This window comes from Oryx dammah, unplaced genomic scaffold (assembly GCF_014754425.2).
Source record: "Oryx dammah isolate SB20612 unplaced genomic scaffold, SCBI_Odam_1.1 HiC_scaffold_29, whole genome shotgun sequence".
Lineage (NCBI taxonomy): Eukaryota > Metazoa > Chordata > Mammalia > Artiodactyla > Bovidae > Oryx > Oryx dammah.
Genome location: NW_024070213.1, coordinates 112,106,221 through 112,124,154, shown reverse-complemented (window position 1 = coordinate 112,124,154; position 17,934 = coordinate 112,106,221). Strand labels below are relative to the sequence as shown.

At 38.9% G+C, this 17,934-nt stretch overlaps 1 protein-coding gene and 1 pseudogene across 1 annotated transcript in view; both read right to left on the bottom strand.

Annotated features, from left to right (window-relative positions):
* Positions 1 to 7,536, bottom strand: part of KCNC2 (potassium voltage-gated channel subfamily C member 2) — a 267,910-nt gene extending 260,374 nt beyond the window's left edge. The window contains exons 1-4 of the mRNA XM_040233983.1: positions 7,488 to 7,536; positions 5,562 to 5,674; positions 5,003 to 5,146; positions 3,379 to 3,711 (exon numbers count right to left, since the gene is read on the bottom strand). Of these exons, the coding sequence (XP_040089917.1) occupies positions 3,379 to 3,711; positions 5,003 to 5,146; positions 5,562 to 5,674; positions 7,488 to 7,536 (639 nt within the window). The remainder of the gene's footprint in view (positions 1 to 3,378; positions 3,712 to 5,002; positions 5,147 to 5,561; positions 5,675 to 7,487) is intronic.
* Positions 7,537 to 8,204: 668 nt separating this feature from the next.
* LOC120858131 lies at positions 8,205 to 9,007 on the bottom strand (annotated as a pseudogene).
* Positions 9,008 to 17,934: the final 8,927 nt, after the last annotated feature.

Sequence of the window (17,934 nt, the reverse complement as noted above, 5' to 3'; positions counted from 1 at the left end):
AAAGTAGGAATCCTATGAAAAATATAGCCATAACATTTTTTTAATTAATGAAGAAGGACATGAAAGATAGAAGTTAAAATATATCACAAAGAGCATCCATAAATAGGCCTACCTATCTATTTTAATTTAGTTTGTGGTGAATATAGTATTTCAAGTAAAAATGAAAATATGGACTATTTTATTACAGTATTTTAACAACTGGATATGCATATTTAAAAAATATTATAGGCCTGTGTGCCTGTGTAAATTCCAGGTTAATTTAATTAATACTACAAAAGTCATAGAAGAAAATACAAGTTAATATCAGTAAGGATATTACTAAGTCAAAGACATAAGCCAAATTAAAACACCAACAGATTTTATTTCATATAAACTAAAGTCTCCCTAAAACAAAATAAATTATAAATAATGTTAAAATTTCAAGAAAGTTCTGGGGAAAAAATTTTTTTTACCTTGTATTACTGAGAAAGATTATTAACCAGAATATACACAGAGTTCCTAAAGTCAATTTAAAAAAATACATAAAAATAATGGGCAGGATATAAAGAAACAAGTCACAAAGGATAGTTGCAAACATCTACATAAATATATATAGAAAGCTGCTCAACCTGATTAGTTATAAGAAAATGTAAATTAAAAGGAATTGTTTTTCATAAGTTTGACAAGAATCACAGTGATGATATCATGCCCTGGCAAGTATACAAGAAATAGTACTTTTGTACACTTTTAGTGGGAGTATAAATTGAAGAAACCATTCTGGAAACCAAGTTGACAGTCTATCAAAATAAAATTGTACATTTCCATTGACTCAGCAGTTCCACTTCTAAGAAACAATTCAAGAGAAATATTCACAAATGAGCATTAAAATGTACATAATAGAATGATTTCTTTGTTGTGGTAGTGAAAATTAGAAATCTAAATGTCCATCAATAAACTATTTTTACAATATTTTAATTATGCAACTTTTTAAATGAACAAGATAATTTTACGTACTTATACAAACCCTTACCCCAACTCTATAAAAATAGAAGTTACAAGATACAAAGACTGAAGATCAAAGTATAAATTTCCATCTGATAGAAATTCCAGAAGAAAAAAAATAAATAAGAAAATAGAGAGGGAAGAACTTAAAGATACCACATCAGTCAGTTCAGTCACTCAGTCGTGTCCAGCTTTTTGCAACCCCATAGACTGCAATATGCCAGGCTTCCCTGTCCATCACGAACTCCCAGAGCTTGCTCAAAGTCATGTCCATTGAGTCGGTGATGCCATCCAACCATCTCATACCCTGCCACCCTCTTCTCCATTTGCCTTCAATCTTTCCCAACATCAGGGTCTTTTCCAATGAGTTGGCTCTTGGCATCAGGTGGCCAGAGTACTGAAACTTCTGCATCAGTCCTTCCAATGAATATTCAGGGTTGACTGGTTTGATCTCTTGCAGACCTTTAGGATTGACTGGTTTGGTCTCCCAGCAGACCAAGGGACTCTCAAGGGTCTTCAGTGCCACAATTCAAAAGAATCTATTTTCTTGGTGCGCAGTCTTCTTTATGGTCCATAAGAAAGCATCTATTCTCCAATAAATAATAAAAAAAAAAACCTCACCCCATCCCTTATTGACTCCCCTTCCACTTCTCTAACTGCTCTATTATTTTATTTTTCACATTTTTAATCCATCTCTCTATCTGAAAATCTCTAAACTTGAGCCATATATTTGCCTAAAATGCTCTTTAGATTGATCATATATTCTTTTATTTTTAGCTTTTTATTGAAGGATAATTGTTTTACAGAATTTTGTTGTTTTCTGTCAAACCTCAGCATGAATCAGCCAGAGGTATACACATATCCCCTCCCTTTTGAACCTCCCTCCCATCTTCCACCCCATCACACCCCTCTAGATTGATACTAGATTAATCACATATTCTTATAGCTTCTCTATATTATCAATTTCCAAATTCAAATCTGTTTTTTCATCTGGATATTTATGCTTTTATAGCATTCTACTACCTCAAACTCAACATAAATCAATTGAATCTCATTATCTTCTATCCCAAAACATCTCCCATTGCCAATTATTGTTGGCATCTCTGGATACATTGCTATCCCAATTGACTTTAAAAAAAGATTCATGTTTGTTTTGCTCTTTTCCTTCTCTGATCAATCACATCAACTCCCATAAATTCACAACTGTATTAATTTCCTATCATTTTAATAAAGTATTGAAAACTTAGGGCTTAAAATAACATCAATTTATTATCTTACAGTTTTAGAGGACAGAAGTCTGAAATGGTACCAGCAGGGCTGCATTCCTTCAGTTCAGTTCAGTCACTCAGTCATGTCCGACTCTTTGTGACCCCATGGACTGCAGCACACCAGGCCTCCTTGTCCATCACCAACTCCTGGAGTTTACTCAAGCTCATGCCCATTGAGTCGGTGATGCCATCCAACCATCTCATCCTCTGTTGTCCCCTTCTCCTACCACCTTCAATCTTTCCCAGCATCAGGGTCTTTTCCAATGAGTCAGCTCTTTGCATCAGGTGGCCAAAGTATTAGAGTTTCAGCTTCAGCATCAGTCCTTCCAATGAATATTCAGGACTGATTTCCTTTAAGGTGGACAGGTTGGATCTCCTTGCACTCCAAGCAAAAGCATCAATTCTTCAGCACTCAGCTTTCTTTATAGTCCAACTCTCACATCCATACATGCCTACTGGAAAAACCACAGCCTTGACTAGACTGACCCTTTGTTGGCAAAGTGATGTTCTGCTTTTGAATATGCTATCTAGATTGGTCATAACTTTTCTTCCAAGGAGTAAGCGTCTTTTAATTTCATGGCTGCAACCACCATCTACAGTGATTTTGGAGCCACAAAAAATAAAGTCTGCCGCTGTTTCCACTGTTTCTCCATCTATTTGCCATGAAGTGATGGGACCGGATGCCATGATCTTAGTTTTCTGAATGTTGAGCTTTAAGCCAACTTTTTCACTCTCCTCTTTTACTTTCAGGTTCAAGGGAAGAATTCAGTTTTTAACCTTTTCCATCTTCTTTAACTTTTTCCTTCTACTCACATTCCTTCGTTCAAGATCCCCTTCTAACTTCAAAGCTGGCAATGACTAATTGAGTCTGTTTTATTTTGCCATTTCTCTGGTTCTCTTTTTTTCTGTGTCCTTCTTCCTTGATGACCCTTTAGATTACACTAAGCCCACCTGGATAATCCAGAATAATTTTCTACATTAGCTGATTAGCAATCTTAATTGCAATCTCAACCTTAATTTCCCTGTCAGCAGGTAACATTCACAGAATCTGGAAATGTGGACATAAAGAGATGTCCAAATCATTATTCTGTCCATCACATTATCTAATCCAAGTCAATTCAAATATCACCTCACCCCCGCTTCTTTGCTTTCCTCCCCTTATTTCATAATTCAGGAAAAATTCTATGTAAAATTCTTTCGCTTCCAAGCACTTCTGGGAGTCCCACCAGCTCCCTTGCATGTACTTAAACCAAGTCATATTTTTTAATGTTTCTCTCTTTTCTTCCTCAGCCTTGTTCATTAAACGCAAGCATGTCTTCTTGGTAGCAATGCAGCCTCGGAGGGTCACTTCCCAGCCCTGCCCACCCTTTCTGCTGATGTGGAAGCAGTGGCACTGATGTCCCAGAAACAACAAATCTTTGAATTGAGGGAAAATACCCCTTTCCACTTTTTGAACTGTGTTCTGCGAAAGGATAACACAGCAGAGTTACTTGTTCCCATCTTAGAGACTTAAAAACCAGTTTTTACTTTAAAATTGAGATGTATGGAGGAGACAAATCTAACTGGCAGAAATGGTGTGTACTGAGTATCATTATGCCCCAGGGATGACAGGTGCCTGGTTTGGATTCTGATATCTACAGACTGAGGTCAGCAGCATGCAGAGCAGATCTGAAACCAGGGGTGGAAACAGTCTGGCTTAAATGCAGTCAGCTGCAACCACTACCTCTCACACCGATCTCTTCTTTACTTTGCCATAATCACGAAACTTGCCCAACGAGGGAGGTTTACCTAATATTTAGATAATTGCAATAGCCACCACCATCACCCTGTTGTCTATATATAATCCTCACCCATCCAACATGACATCATTGATTAAGATTCCTAAATCAGTGCTAGTTTTCTATTTGAGGATGTATAGTATTTTTCTGTTACTGTTTAGATAATAACCCAAACAATCCAATCTATCATTTAAATATCTTCCTTATATTTATAATATGACTTCCATTATTTTATTGTTAGCTATTGCCTTTCTTCATTCTAGTCTTTAGTCACACACTTTCCTTTTCAAATTATCTAAGTCCCATCATATTTAAGTATCCACAACAAGTCCCCACTTCCTCTCAATACAGTTGAGAAATTTTCTAGGGCAACTTTAAGTCTTTTTAAAAACTTGGTAAATCCGTTAATATTTAAATGATTGAAAAAGTATCAATTTTGTTTAATCGATGTCACCTGATGCTTTGTTGTACTTCAGTAAGAATGCTGCTGCTGCTAAGTCACTTCAGTCATATCTGACTCTGTGCGACCCCATAGACGGCAGCCCACCAGGCTCCCCCATCCCTGGGATTCTCCAGGCAAGAACACTGGAGTGGGTTGCCATTTCCTTCTCCAATGCATGAAAGTGAAAAGTGAAAGTGAAGTCTCTCAGTCGTGTCCAACTCTTAGCGACTCCATGGACTGTAGCCCTCCAGGCTTCTCCAGCCATGGGATTTTTCAGGCAAGAGTACTGGAGTGGGGGGCCGTTGCCTTCTCCACTTCAGTGAGAATAGTATCTCTTAAAAGTAAAAATTAAACAATTCATCCTAGAGTTGGCAGTATTTTATTATTGCTTCCTCAGGCTAGCAAACCACTGATAACAGCCCCACGTGTTACTCTGACCTTTCTTGCTGACTTAAACTCAATAATTCAGGTTAAGTCTCATCCTGATATCCTCAAAAACCCAATTTGGCAATTCTGTTATTTCCTGTCTGTACCCAGTACCCTTCACAAGTCTCCTTTCCTGAGGCCACTGCCTGCCCTTTTAGAAAAAATTTCCTTTTATCCATTTCTCCAAACCCACAATATTTTTCAACTGGCTTGCCTTTAGTCCTTCTGGAAATGACTGCAGTGCTTTCAAACTAGGGCAAAAATACACTTCTTGAAATTCCAAAATTTCTCATAAAAAGATTTTTTATTTCACCATTTATAGCCATACCAGGTCAAAGTACTGAGAAATGATTGTTAATAAATCATGAAATTAGTTTATCTGAAGATAATGTGATCACGTTCACTGACAGGGAAGACAGAGACCATAATTCAATATCCTCAACATTTGAGGAAGGAAGTATTCTTCACAAAGCTTTCTGGTTGAAAAATGCCACATAATTTTAGGATAACAGAATCATTTTGGCTACAAGGGGAAAGAGCTTCAAGAGTTCTGAGGTATGTCTTTACTCATGCATTTTTAGCGATCTCTCAGGAGGATGAAGTAACCCTTATGGAGGAAAAAAAAATACCAGTGTTGCTCTAACTGTTGATAAAAGCAAATAGTACCAAAAAGACACTGTGAGCAGAAGGCCGCAAGATCTGATATTTGGGCACTTTAATGGTAAATTTGTTGATAAACTTGTTGTTACCTGTTTGCATGTACTGTCCTACTGTCTGTCCTAAAACCAATTTTTTAAAAAAGAAAGATTGTGTTTTGGGGGCTTCACTGTCAGCCTCTGACTTGACGGAAAAGAGTTACTGGGCTTAAGTAAGTCACCATTTCAGTTAAATATAAGAAACCAGGAAAGTTGTGATTAAGGGACTCATTCCAACACCATGAAAAAGCTCTGGATTTTTCAGCACTCTTAAAACTGGTTGAAATCTCCTCACATATAGTCCTCACTACATACTTAAGACAGGCAGAGTACAGTACTGCCTGCACAAAAATGACTTGTTCAAAAGTTAACATGGAAAATATCCAAGAACAATCACAGGTGAACAATCTTCATTCTTATTTTTCTTAATCACCGAAAAATGACAACATCCCACACTTTCTCCTCTTTTCTTTTCCTGGGCTCCTGTACTATTACTATTTTCAAATTTCTTTTCCTGATCTTTCTGTTAAACAACCCAACCCCCACCTCATTCACTGCCATGCAAGGCTCCTTTCTGTGGATAACGAATGCCTCGTGTTCTTTTCTTTTCTTTCAGGGTCTCTTCCCTTCCCCTTACCTCCTAGATAATTTTAAAGTTTTTTTCCACATAGATGACAGTGAAAAGAGAATCTCTGAATAACCAGAGGACTAGCTCAAAGCAGCATTTCATAAGTGTAAATTTTCTTTGACATTTGCTGTTTTATCATTAACACGTGCATAAATTTGGCATCCTACTTCAAAATGGATCTGAGTTTCTGTTAATCTGAGGTGTATGACATTGTTTACCAAGCATGGAAATTGATGCCACAGGAAGACATGCTAAGCTGCTTCAGTCACATCCGACTCTTCCTGACCCCATAGACTGTAGCCCACCCAACTCCCTCTGTCCATGGGATTCTCCAGGCAAGAATACTGGAGTGGGTTGCCATGTCTTCCTCCAGGGGATCTTCCCGACCCAGGGATCAAACCCGCATCTCTTATGTCTCCAGCATTGGCAGATAGGTTCTTTACCACTAGTGCCACCCAGACACTACAGAAAGACCTCGATTAATTATGGCTTTCAGTATTCCTATAAGCCTCTCTGTTGAAAGCTATTCTTTTCCCCATATTCACAGGAAAGTGGATATTAACAGATAGGGAGGTGACATTTCCTTGAATCCCTAATTCTTCTTCCTGACCTTTACTCTTCCATCTGACTACAGAAATCCATCCTCATTTAAGGCTATTTATCATATATCATCCTGTTGAGTTCATTTCATTGAATGTAGCCTTTTGGATCTGGATCATAGTCTTTTTCTGCAATACTTCTGCCATAATTCTACAGGGTTTTAGTGTTCATGTAGACAAAAGGTGGCATCCTAACTTCAAATTCCCTAGACCTCTTTCACCTTATCCTTTCCTCCTCTGCACTACAGCCTTTTTCCAAAGAACACATGTTGATAGTTCACTCAGAAATTGTGAATTCTATACTTTGCAAACAATTTTTTTCACCTCTCTCATACTATCCTTTCCACCAAATCTGCATAACAATTTCCACAAACCATCCAGTACCTAGATTCCCCATTTTGGATTTATCAGTTCCATCCTGGGCTACCCTTCTTACTTACTGAGCTTGAATTTCAGGGTTGTTCATCTAAAGTTCAACATCATCAGCAACCTGTAAAACCCAAGCCCTGGAGCAGTGATACTTAATCTTTTTTGTTTCTACAATTTGATATTTGAGAATACCAGATAAAAAACCCCTAATTCTTTGATTTGACACTACTTTAAATTCATGATTTTCAGCCTTGACTAGAACCTCAGGATCACCCTCTGTTCGCATCCTTGTTCCCTCTACCTTTCCCCTCAAAACATATTTCAGAACTTGCACTTCCCTCAAAACTCATCTTCACTCAAACTCTGTTCTTCAGTGCTCAGCAGATTTTAGTCTTCTACTTTATACTTCATCAATGGAAAAAAGATTATCTCTTTGACTCCCTATATCCTTACTGATGAAATATACTATCCATATGGAAAAATAGCTAAAAATTATTAAAATCAAAGAAAAATGTGAAAGTATCAACATTTAAATTATTTTCAATCATTTGAGGAGTAGGGTCCTAAACCATTTAATGGGGGGCTTCCCAGGTGACGCTAGTGGTAAAGAACCTGCCTGCCAGTGCAGGAGATGTAAGAGACGTGGGTTTGATCCCTGGGTCAGGAAGATCCCCTGGAGAAGAAATTGGAAACCCACTCCAGTATTCTTGCCCAGAGAATCCCTGTGGACAGAATAGCCTGGCAGGCTACAGTCTATGAAGTCGCAAAGAGTTGAACACAACTTAACAAGTAGACCACCAACAACCCATTTGATAGCTTAAAATATGAAAATAGACCAGATCTGATTCGAATAATTATTGACAACAGGTATTTCCGTCTTTGTATTCCTGCCTAGATAGGGACCGGACCAAAAACTACCTACTTTCCTATTTATTAGTCGTAAGCTATATGTACACTTTAAAGTCAGACCCAGTGCAATTAGATTTCTAAGACGGAAAGCACAGAGGCTGTGCGACTTTCAAGTTGAAAAAGACAGCATGTCTTTGATCACTGAGCTGGGGAGAGAACTGCTGAGACCTGATTCTCTGAAACTCAAGTCTTCCAAGGCTTCACTTTCACTTTCATCAAGACAACAATCCTCTGGTATTGTTGACAACTCGGGAACATTGTATTTGCTGACTTGGATGGTCTGGGCTCTGTACCTGGAAGTAATCCAAACCAGTTCCTTGCAACATTCAAGAGAAAATATTCAGCTAGTCTTTAGAAGCTATTTCCCTCCAGTAAAAGGACTCAGTATCATTAATTTTTAAATACTTTATAACAAGCCAGAGGAGTTGCGGTAATAATGAATTATGTTTCTACTTACGGATTGAAAAGGCACAAAACTAATACAGATGGCTTTGCTTTTGAAAAGACTACCAGAAAATTGCAAGCTTTAAGCGGAGCTTCCAATTTATCAAGGCTCAATATTTCTTTCCTTTCTGAAATATGAAGTATAATAGTCTTGGGTAAGCAAAAAAAAAAAAAGTTTAATAAGCAGTATGTTCCATTTCATAGTTCTGATTTTTTTTTCCAAAATTGTTTTTTTCCTTTGTTCCCTTTGTTTTCTGTCAGAAGAATGCATTTTCTGTCAGAAGAATGCATTTACATTGACTAATCCAGATTACTTCTTGAGTAGATGAAACATTGCATTCTTTTTCAACTATTCTGGCAGCCAGCAAAAACAACAGACTCCAGTGAAAGACAAATTTTAGGGTCTACCTTCATAAAAGCCAAGAATCTGTCCAAAATATTGACAGCCAGGATAAAAGTTTATGTGCAAGATGAAATTTTTAAAAGGTGTTTAATTGGGCTCCAGAATCACTGCAGATGGTGACTGCAGCCATGAAATTAAAAGACACTTACTTCTTGAAAGAAAAGTTATGACCAACCTAGATAGTGTATTCAAAAGCAGAGACATTACTTTGCCGACTAAGGTCCATCTAGTCAAGGCTATGGTTTTTCCTGTGGTCATGTATGGATGTGAGAGTTGGACTGTGAAGACGGCTGAGCACCGAAGAATTGATGCTTTTGAACTGTGGTGCTGGAGAAGACTCTTGAGAGTCCCTTGGACTGCAAGGAGATCCAACCGGTCCGTTCTGAAGGAGATCAGCCCTGGGATTTCTTTGGAAGGAATGATGCTGAAGCTGAAACTCCAGTACTTTGGCCACCTCATGTGAAGAGTTGACTCATTGGAAAAGACTCTGATGCTGGGAGGGATTGGGGGCAGGAGGAGAAGAGGACGACAGAGGATGAGATGGCTGGATGACAACATGGACTCGATGGACGTGAGTTTGAGTGAACTCTGGGAGTTGGTGATGGACAGGGAGGCCTGGCGTGCTGCAATTCATGGGGTCGCAGAGTCGGACACAACTGAGCAACTGAAATGAACTGAACTGAAAGCCCTTAAATCTCAACGCGTCTCTGTCTTCAACACACCATGTTATCATTCTCAGAAGTAGCCTTCATCAGGCTCAGTCATTTTTTTGTAGTTGGAACTTCTGTTCCTATTCCAGGTAGAGTTTCAGCAGCTTAGGGAGCGGACCTTCTTCCAGACTCCCAAGACCTGTGCCTCCACACCCTTCATCAGGTGGGAGAGGGAGCGTGTGGTCTGGAGAGGGGTGGGCACAGAGGAGCATACCGACCCTTCCCTGGGTCAGCGACCAACCAGCGCAGCAGTCCCCAGCAAGCACCCACTCCTCCCCCAGGTCTGCTGTCCCTCCTCAGCCTCACAGTCGAGCTCGGTGCCACTGCTAATGCCCACCCTCCCACTAGCAGCAGCTCTTCCTGCAGACTCTGCTCTCCCAGCCACTCTTCAGCAGAAGCTGGAGCAAAACTCTTCTTGCTCATCATATTTTTAAATTCCAAGGTAAAAAAAATTGCTCTTTGATTTTTCTTTTTTCATAAGATCCCATTTTGTCTCATCAACAAATAATCTTTTTTTTTCTACTCTTGATGATATAAACTATAACTTTCTTTTGGTTCTCTGTTCCATTGATTGCTTTTGTCCACATTTCTTTTCTTCTATTCATTTTTGGCTCTGCTTCTTGAGTTGTCTTTTCTCAAATGTGCAGTGATTATCGGCACTCCTTCATGTGTGAAAATGAGAAGCTGATTGGAGGACGTGCCTGGGTGTGGGTTGGTGGAAGGTATAAACCCAGCTGTCTAACAAAGCAGAAGCAGCCTCCTAGTCCAGCATTTTAGTATGTAGATGTTTATATAATGCCACTGTTCTTAGCATCAGCAGTCACCCCTACCTTATCCTGTGTCTGTTGTCGCTGAATCCAGAGCTCTGTGGCGTAGTTTCTCCAGACTGTACCTGTTGCCCTGAAGGATGGATGTGGTGAGGTAGTTCCCTGACTCCTCAGGGAAGTGCAGGGGAGCAGGCAAATTCAAACAACTGATGTACAGGCACTAAACCAGTCAGGTATTGTAGGCATTCTGCAAGGCAAATTAGATCAGCTCTTATAGGTACTTCACCTCCTGTAGGCATTTGGATTTCTATTTCTTCTACCCAAGTCCATCACATCTCCCCCATCGTTTTGTTGTCTAAACATTTTTCAAAATCTTTCACCCATGTTGTCTTTATCCTTGTGGTTAACCCTTTTTTGATTCTTCACTGGTATTTTAGTGAAGTTTTTGGAGGGAGAGCTAATGGACAAGAGTGGTCAATCCGCTAAACTTAACTGGAAGGGCTCAGTGGTTAGCAGTCGATATTTCTAAAACATTGGACAGTATTATAGCAGGCATATGGATAGGCTGGAGGTCATACATATTGTTATATATCATTTGCAGCATTAGAATATCATTTATGACTCTACCTTCAAAGTATGGTCAAAATCTGAACACTCTAGAAGCTGTCATCCTAATCCAGTGATGTCATTTTAAACTAGGACACTACCATCTGTCATGCAGACTGAAACAATGCAGCAGATGAGAAAAGCCAATCTGAATTTATCCTGACTGCCTGAAATCTGCCCAATAGCTGACTTCAGCTCCAAGTTATGCCTGCTAGCCTTCAGAGGAGAGGGCCTAGCTAAGGCTTGAACTGTTCAATGAGTACAACACCTAGCAGTCATTTCACGGAATAGGCTCTCGATTTCCCCCAGATTTAAATCTGACCTAACATTCATTTCCTGCCTTAATATGTGCTCACCAGCCCCTTAACTCCCTTTCATTTCTGCCTTCTATAGAAGGGATATAGACCACTGACAACCATGTATTCTATGGCAAGAGAAAGAGTGTGGAATATAAAATGGAAAAGTCTCTTTAATGCAAGAAAAGATCTTTAATACATGAGCCTTCACTGACAAGAACAACCTCGGTTGATGTTTTGTAGTTTTGTCAAAATACATGCAGTAAACTTTCATTTAGTAACCAGCCTTCTCTTGCTGATTGTGTAAATACCGTTCCTCAGCAAACCCATAAAGAAAGATGTGAATCCCATGGTCCCTAGAGGAGGTAGTTGGTCCAGTACTAAGATTAGGAACTTAGCCTTGAACAGTTGACCACAAGTTCAGTTAATGCAGCTAGCAGAATGGTCCTGGGAGCACATGAAATACCACTTTCAAGCCTGCCAGAATAATTTGGGAATGCTTCAGAGTGAGCTTATATATATATGTATGTATGTATATGATTTTACTTATTTAATGTAGTTGTTTATTTTTGACTGCACGGGGTCCTCGTTGCTGTGCAGGGGCTTTCTCTGGTTGTGGGCGAGCGGGCACTCTCTTCACTGTTTGCACAGCTTCTCATTGCGGGGGCTTCTCTTGTTGAGCAGCATGGCCTATAGATGCTGGGGCTTCAGTATTTGCAGCCTGCAGGCTTGGTAGTTGTGGCATGCAGGCTCTAGAGCACAGGCTCAGTAGTTGGGGCATGTGGGCTTAGTTGCCCTGTGGCATGTGGGATCCTCCTGGACCAGAGATCAAACCTGTGTTCCCTGCATTGACTGGCAAATTCCTATTCTCTGCACCACCAGGGAAGTTTAGGGGCTTTTTTTGAAAACCAATGGACACAAATGAAAATGCACACCCCCCTCCACTTTTACCCCCAATTTTTCTAACCACAAGAGAGACCTGCCAACAATTAGGTTACACCCATTCTCAACCACCTGAACTCTTTTTCCAAGAATCTTAAAATTCATCATGTATGCCACTGACCCCATCTTGTCCCAAGCTACCTACTACTCCATCAGTACCTCATATTTTTTAATCTTCTCTTTTACCTTATCATTCTTATGTAGTACCCTTGCTTTATTCTCATAAATGCTTTTTGCCTTACTTTATTTTGCCCAATATTAATTCAGCCAGATTAACTTTTTTGAATGGCATATATTTTTTTGAATGGTATATATTTCCTCACCCATTTCTGTGTAGTTTTGACTTAGGTGATTAGTTAGTTAATTTGGGTGTCCCTTATAAGCAGAATGTGCCTAAAATTTTTATTCTTGTTATTCAGTGTGATAAAAATCTGCCTGGTAAAATTAGCCCAGTTGTATTTATTATGGTTACTACTATATTATGATTTTATTACAATCCTATTTTGTGGTTTCTGTTTATCCAAAGTTTTTCTTCGATTTCTTCCCTACTTATCTTCCATTTGATAAATATTGTTTAACTGTTTTATTTTTTATTGGGGTATACCTGATTAACCAACAATTTTGTGATAGTTTCAGCTGAATAGCAAAGCGACTCAGCCGTACATATACACGTATCCATTCTCCCCCAATCTCCCATCCCCTCCAGGCCACTGCATAACATTGAGCAGAGTTATGTGTTCGGCAGTAGGCCCTTGTTGGTTATCCATTTTAAACATAGCAATGTGTATATGTCCATTTTTATATTTTCTTTTTTCTGTGATGATTTTTAAAGCTGTAGATTGCATTTTTATTCTTTTTGGTGACGTCAACTAAAATGTTGACATGAGTATTTCACTGTAATTTTTAGCAAAATTTAATGGTATTTTTACCTCTACCCCAACCGATCATGTCATTTTTCACAATCCCTTCCCACACAATGTTATTGTTGTTTAGAGTTTTCATTTTATTATTTTAAATGCACATACAAAATAACTTTTTATCATCTAATAAGTTATTTTAATATTTTGTCATTTGCTTGCATTTGGAGCAGAAGATATGAACTGCCTTTGAGTGGAAGCCCTTTAATCTATGAACATGTGTAAGTCTCTCCCCACTATTCTGAGGATCTCCAGTGCTGTCAACAGATTCTCAAAGGGGAATGTTATTGAAAGATTAAAATGCACTCACCTTTAGCATAAACTCCAAGTCCCTTTATAAGGCATGCAAGACTATCCAGGACCTGCTCTTACCAATCCCTTCTATCACTCCTTGTTGGACTAGTCAAATTCCAGCCAAAGTAAACTGTTTGGGAACACACACACGTACACACCCCACCTCCCAGGCGGGCCCTTACTTCTGTGCATTTGCTCTTGCCTTTCTCTTCCACGCTTCTCCCATCCCTGCCCCTGATATTCACTGACTCTCCTCGTCCTTTAAGAAGTATCTCTGGGTTCAATTCCTGTAAGCATTTTCCTCTGGTTAGCCACCACCATCACATGGCTGGGGCTTCCATAGTTCCTGATATTTTATAGTTTGGTTTATATTATACAACATAGCTGTTTCCCACGTGAGATAGTCAGTCACACAAGTGTAGTAACTCCGTGGTTTGTGTTTGTGCACGTTCAGTGCATGGCACAGTGCCTGACATACAGCAAGTACTCAGTATAAACTTGCTGAAGAAAGTAACAAAGAGAGCGCCGAATCCTAACCACTAAAGTTTTTGATTGGCTCTCTTGACTTCCGTACACGTGGACAGTGGGTGATCACCATAGACTCCTGTTACAATGAAGCATGACGACTTGACCCTTAATGTGATTGGTGCAACTATGTGCATATTATAATTTGACCTTTAACGTGATTGGTGCAACTATGTGCATATTATAATTTGACCTTTAACGTGGTTGGTGCAACTATGGGAGGTCCCTCGCAGAACCCCCTTGCTTACCTGTATTAACCAAGAATTTGTGGCAATAAAGCGGAACTGCTCAGATGGAAAAAAAAAAAAAAAAGAAAGTAACAAAGAACCATGGGCCTGCTTAAGGGTAAAAAGCAATTAGGCTGAACACTTTGAATTAAGGTTAGTGTTTATCTATAGCTTCAGAATTAGCCACCCATAAGGAACACCAGTGAGACTCTTGAGGAAGAAACTAGAATTCAGTGATTTAGTTGGAAAATAATGCTCTGCAGGGATTGGACAAAATAAATGTGTGTGTAAACATACACACCAGGCATATATTTTTATTCCATTTTTCTAAAAGATGGCTTCTGACTGAGTCCTGAGGAAAAGCTTACTCAGAAGATACGATTGATAGGTCCTAACTTGGGGATGGGACAGCGGAGCTTTCAGAGTAACAGAGGAAACCTGGGGGACAATGATCTGACTTCACTGAGAAAGGCCTTTAAGCCAAGGAAAGGACTACCATTGCAGTCCAGCCTTAAACTAGGCAAAGAAAACTCCTGATGAGTAGAGCAAAATTGATAATCATTATGATATAAAATTCTGAAATTAAAAATAACCAAAGTGAGAAATGGAAAAATTAGAAAATGTCCAGTGTTAAATGAACAAGCTAAAGTCAATACTGGGATATGTCCTAATAAAAGTCTTACATTTCAAGGAAGAAAAAAAAGAATTCTCTAAACTTGAAAAGCAGGAGAACGGTAAACAGCTTCCTACCAGGAAACCAAATTGAAGAGTGCTTCGGACTACCAAAGACAGTGGAGGGATGTCTCCAAAAGTCTAGAGAGAGAGCAGGTGACCTAAGACTCCAATCTCAAGGTGTCCCTACTGCTTAGTGACTATAGGAGCCACGCTGAAGGAGACCACTTAGGATACTGATGACTAAACTGTTACAGGGAAACTCAAAAAATACATCTGTAGATGTCTTATAAACTGACTACTCACTTTACTGATTCCTAAATAACAAAGAGGAGAAGATAAAAGTGATCATTTAAAAGGGTGAGAAGGAAACATTCAGAAGGAGAAGTTGGTGTGGAATTTAAGTAACTCTAGTAATTTTTGTAACATAACTTACAAAAATGTCAGTTCTTCACAAAGAATTCATAAAAAATATGACAGGATAGACAAATAAATATATGATATAAAAATGATCTGGAACTCATGTACACCCGTGGTGGATTCATGTCAATGTATGGCAAAACCAATACAGTATTGTAAACTAAAATAAAATTTTAAAAATAAATAAATAAATAAAATCTGTTTTATCTGAAAAAAAATAAAATAAAAATGATCTGAAAGTATTGGGATTATTGAGGTAGATATACTTTTAGTATTATGTCAGTGAACAAATATTTATTTTGTATTTATGTTCCAGACACAAAGCCAGGAACTGTGCCAGACAATGAGAATATAGTAATGAACAATTAAAAATGTCAATTGTCTTCTCAAGGAAGATAACTGATTTAGACAGCACCAGTGGCAAAGTAATATAAAGGGTAAAGAGAATGTTATGGAGGGTATGAAAAAAAGGAGTCCTAATATTTCTGACATTATGGATGAAACAAAGTGGTTTTTGTTCACAAGAAATTTCAGAAATAGATTAGTCACCTTCTAAATGATACTAAAATACAAAAGAAAAACATAGATAGGAAATGCATCAAAACTTAGCCCCTGCCTTCCAGCCTTCATTGCCTTAGGTTGCTCCATTTCAACTTGTTTATGTATCATCTTATCTTTTCCCCTTTTTCATGACATATACACACACACACACACACATATGCTTACTTAGAGTAATTTTTTTATATGTTGTCAATCACTTATCACAGTTATTGTAATCATTGACTTCTGGATCTGCAGTATCCAGGACCCATAAGCCTGCTTCAGGACAGAAAGCATTTTTTGTTTGTTTGTTTTGCTTTTAATATAAATTTATTTTAATTGGAGGCTAATTACTTTACAATATTGTATTGGTTTTGCCATACATTGACATGAATCTGCCATGGGTATACATGTGTTCCCCATCCTGAACCCCCGTCCCACCTCCCTCCCCATCCCATCCCTCAGGGTCATCCCAGTGCACCAGCCCTGAGTGCCCTGTATCATGCATCATCAAACCTGGACTCGCGATTCGTTTCACATATGATAATATACATGTTTCAATGCCATTCTCCCAAATCGTCCCACCCTCGCCCTCTCCCACAGAGTCCAAAAGACTGTTCTATACATCTGTGTCTCTTTTGCTGTCTCACATGTGGGGTTATCATTACCACCTTTCTAAATTTCATATATATGCATTAATATACTGTATTGGTGTTTTTCTTTCTGGCTTACTTCACTCTGTATAGTAGGCTCCAGTTTCATCCACCTCATTAGAACTGATTCAAATGCATTCTTTTAAATGGCTGAGTAATATTCCATTGTGTATATGTACCACAGCTCAAAGAGCATTTTTTATTCTACTTTGTACCATGAAGATCTAGCATAGGAAAACCCTTCCTTCTTGGTCTCAGTAGAAACTCAATATTTACTCTTCCACCCCAGGTCGGCCCGTATCCATTATAATCTCCTTAGACTCCCCCTGGGCTTCCCTGGTGGTTCAGGCAGTAAAGAGTCTGCCTGCAGTACAGGATACTGGGGTTCAATTCCTGGATAGGGAAGATCCTCTGGAGAAGGGAACGGCTACCCACTCCAGTATTCTGCTCTGGAGAATTCCATAGACAGAGGAGCATAACAGGCTAAAGTCCATGGGGTTACAAAGAGTCAGACATCACAGAGCAACACACACACACACCCCCCACTCCAGATAGAAGTTTAGATCCCGAATGGAGTTGTTGGCATTTCTACTTCAGATCTTGGAACAATAAAAACAAAGCTTGCTTCTCTTCTTGGAGTAGGACTGGAGGGATCTCATCTATTCTTTTTTGTATCTTATAGGAATAAGAACCAAGCATAAATTATTATCTCCACAAATTATGTTATATTTATGAGTCATTGGTGAAATTGTTAGAGGAAATAAAATATTTTCAGCAAGAAAATTACATGATACTTAATCTAAGACCATAATAAATAAACTCACTAGTTGCCAGAACTAACATAATGAGTAACTGCTACAGTGGTAAAATACATGTTCTGCAAGGTTTTACATTACTCTTCAATTTGGTGATCTTTCATAAAGTATAACATTTGAGAGTCTATGTATCACACATTTTATCAGATACCTTTCTACTACACAACTGAAATCATAGACATATCATCTCTGTTTCCTCCTTTAGTGTCTCCAGAGAATTTTATAAACTGTTGCCATGTTAATTAAATCCCCTGAATACTTGACAAAATGTTTTTAATATGCTTGCTTTATTCAAAGTTTGACATGAAAGTGAAGGTGAAAGTCATTCAGTCGTGTCTGACTCTTTGTGACCCCAAGGCTATACAGTCCATGGAATACTCTAGGCCAGAATACTGGAGTGGGTAGCCATTCCCTTCTCCAGGGGACCTTCCCAACCCAGGGATCAATCCCAGGTCTCTGGCATTGCAGGCAGATTCTTTACCAGCTGAGCCACCAGGGGAACCCAAGAATACTGGAGTGGGTAGCCTGTCCCTTCTCCAGGCATCTTCCCGACCCAGGAATTGAACTGGAGCCTCCTGCATTGCAGGCAGATTCTTTACCAGCTGAGC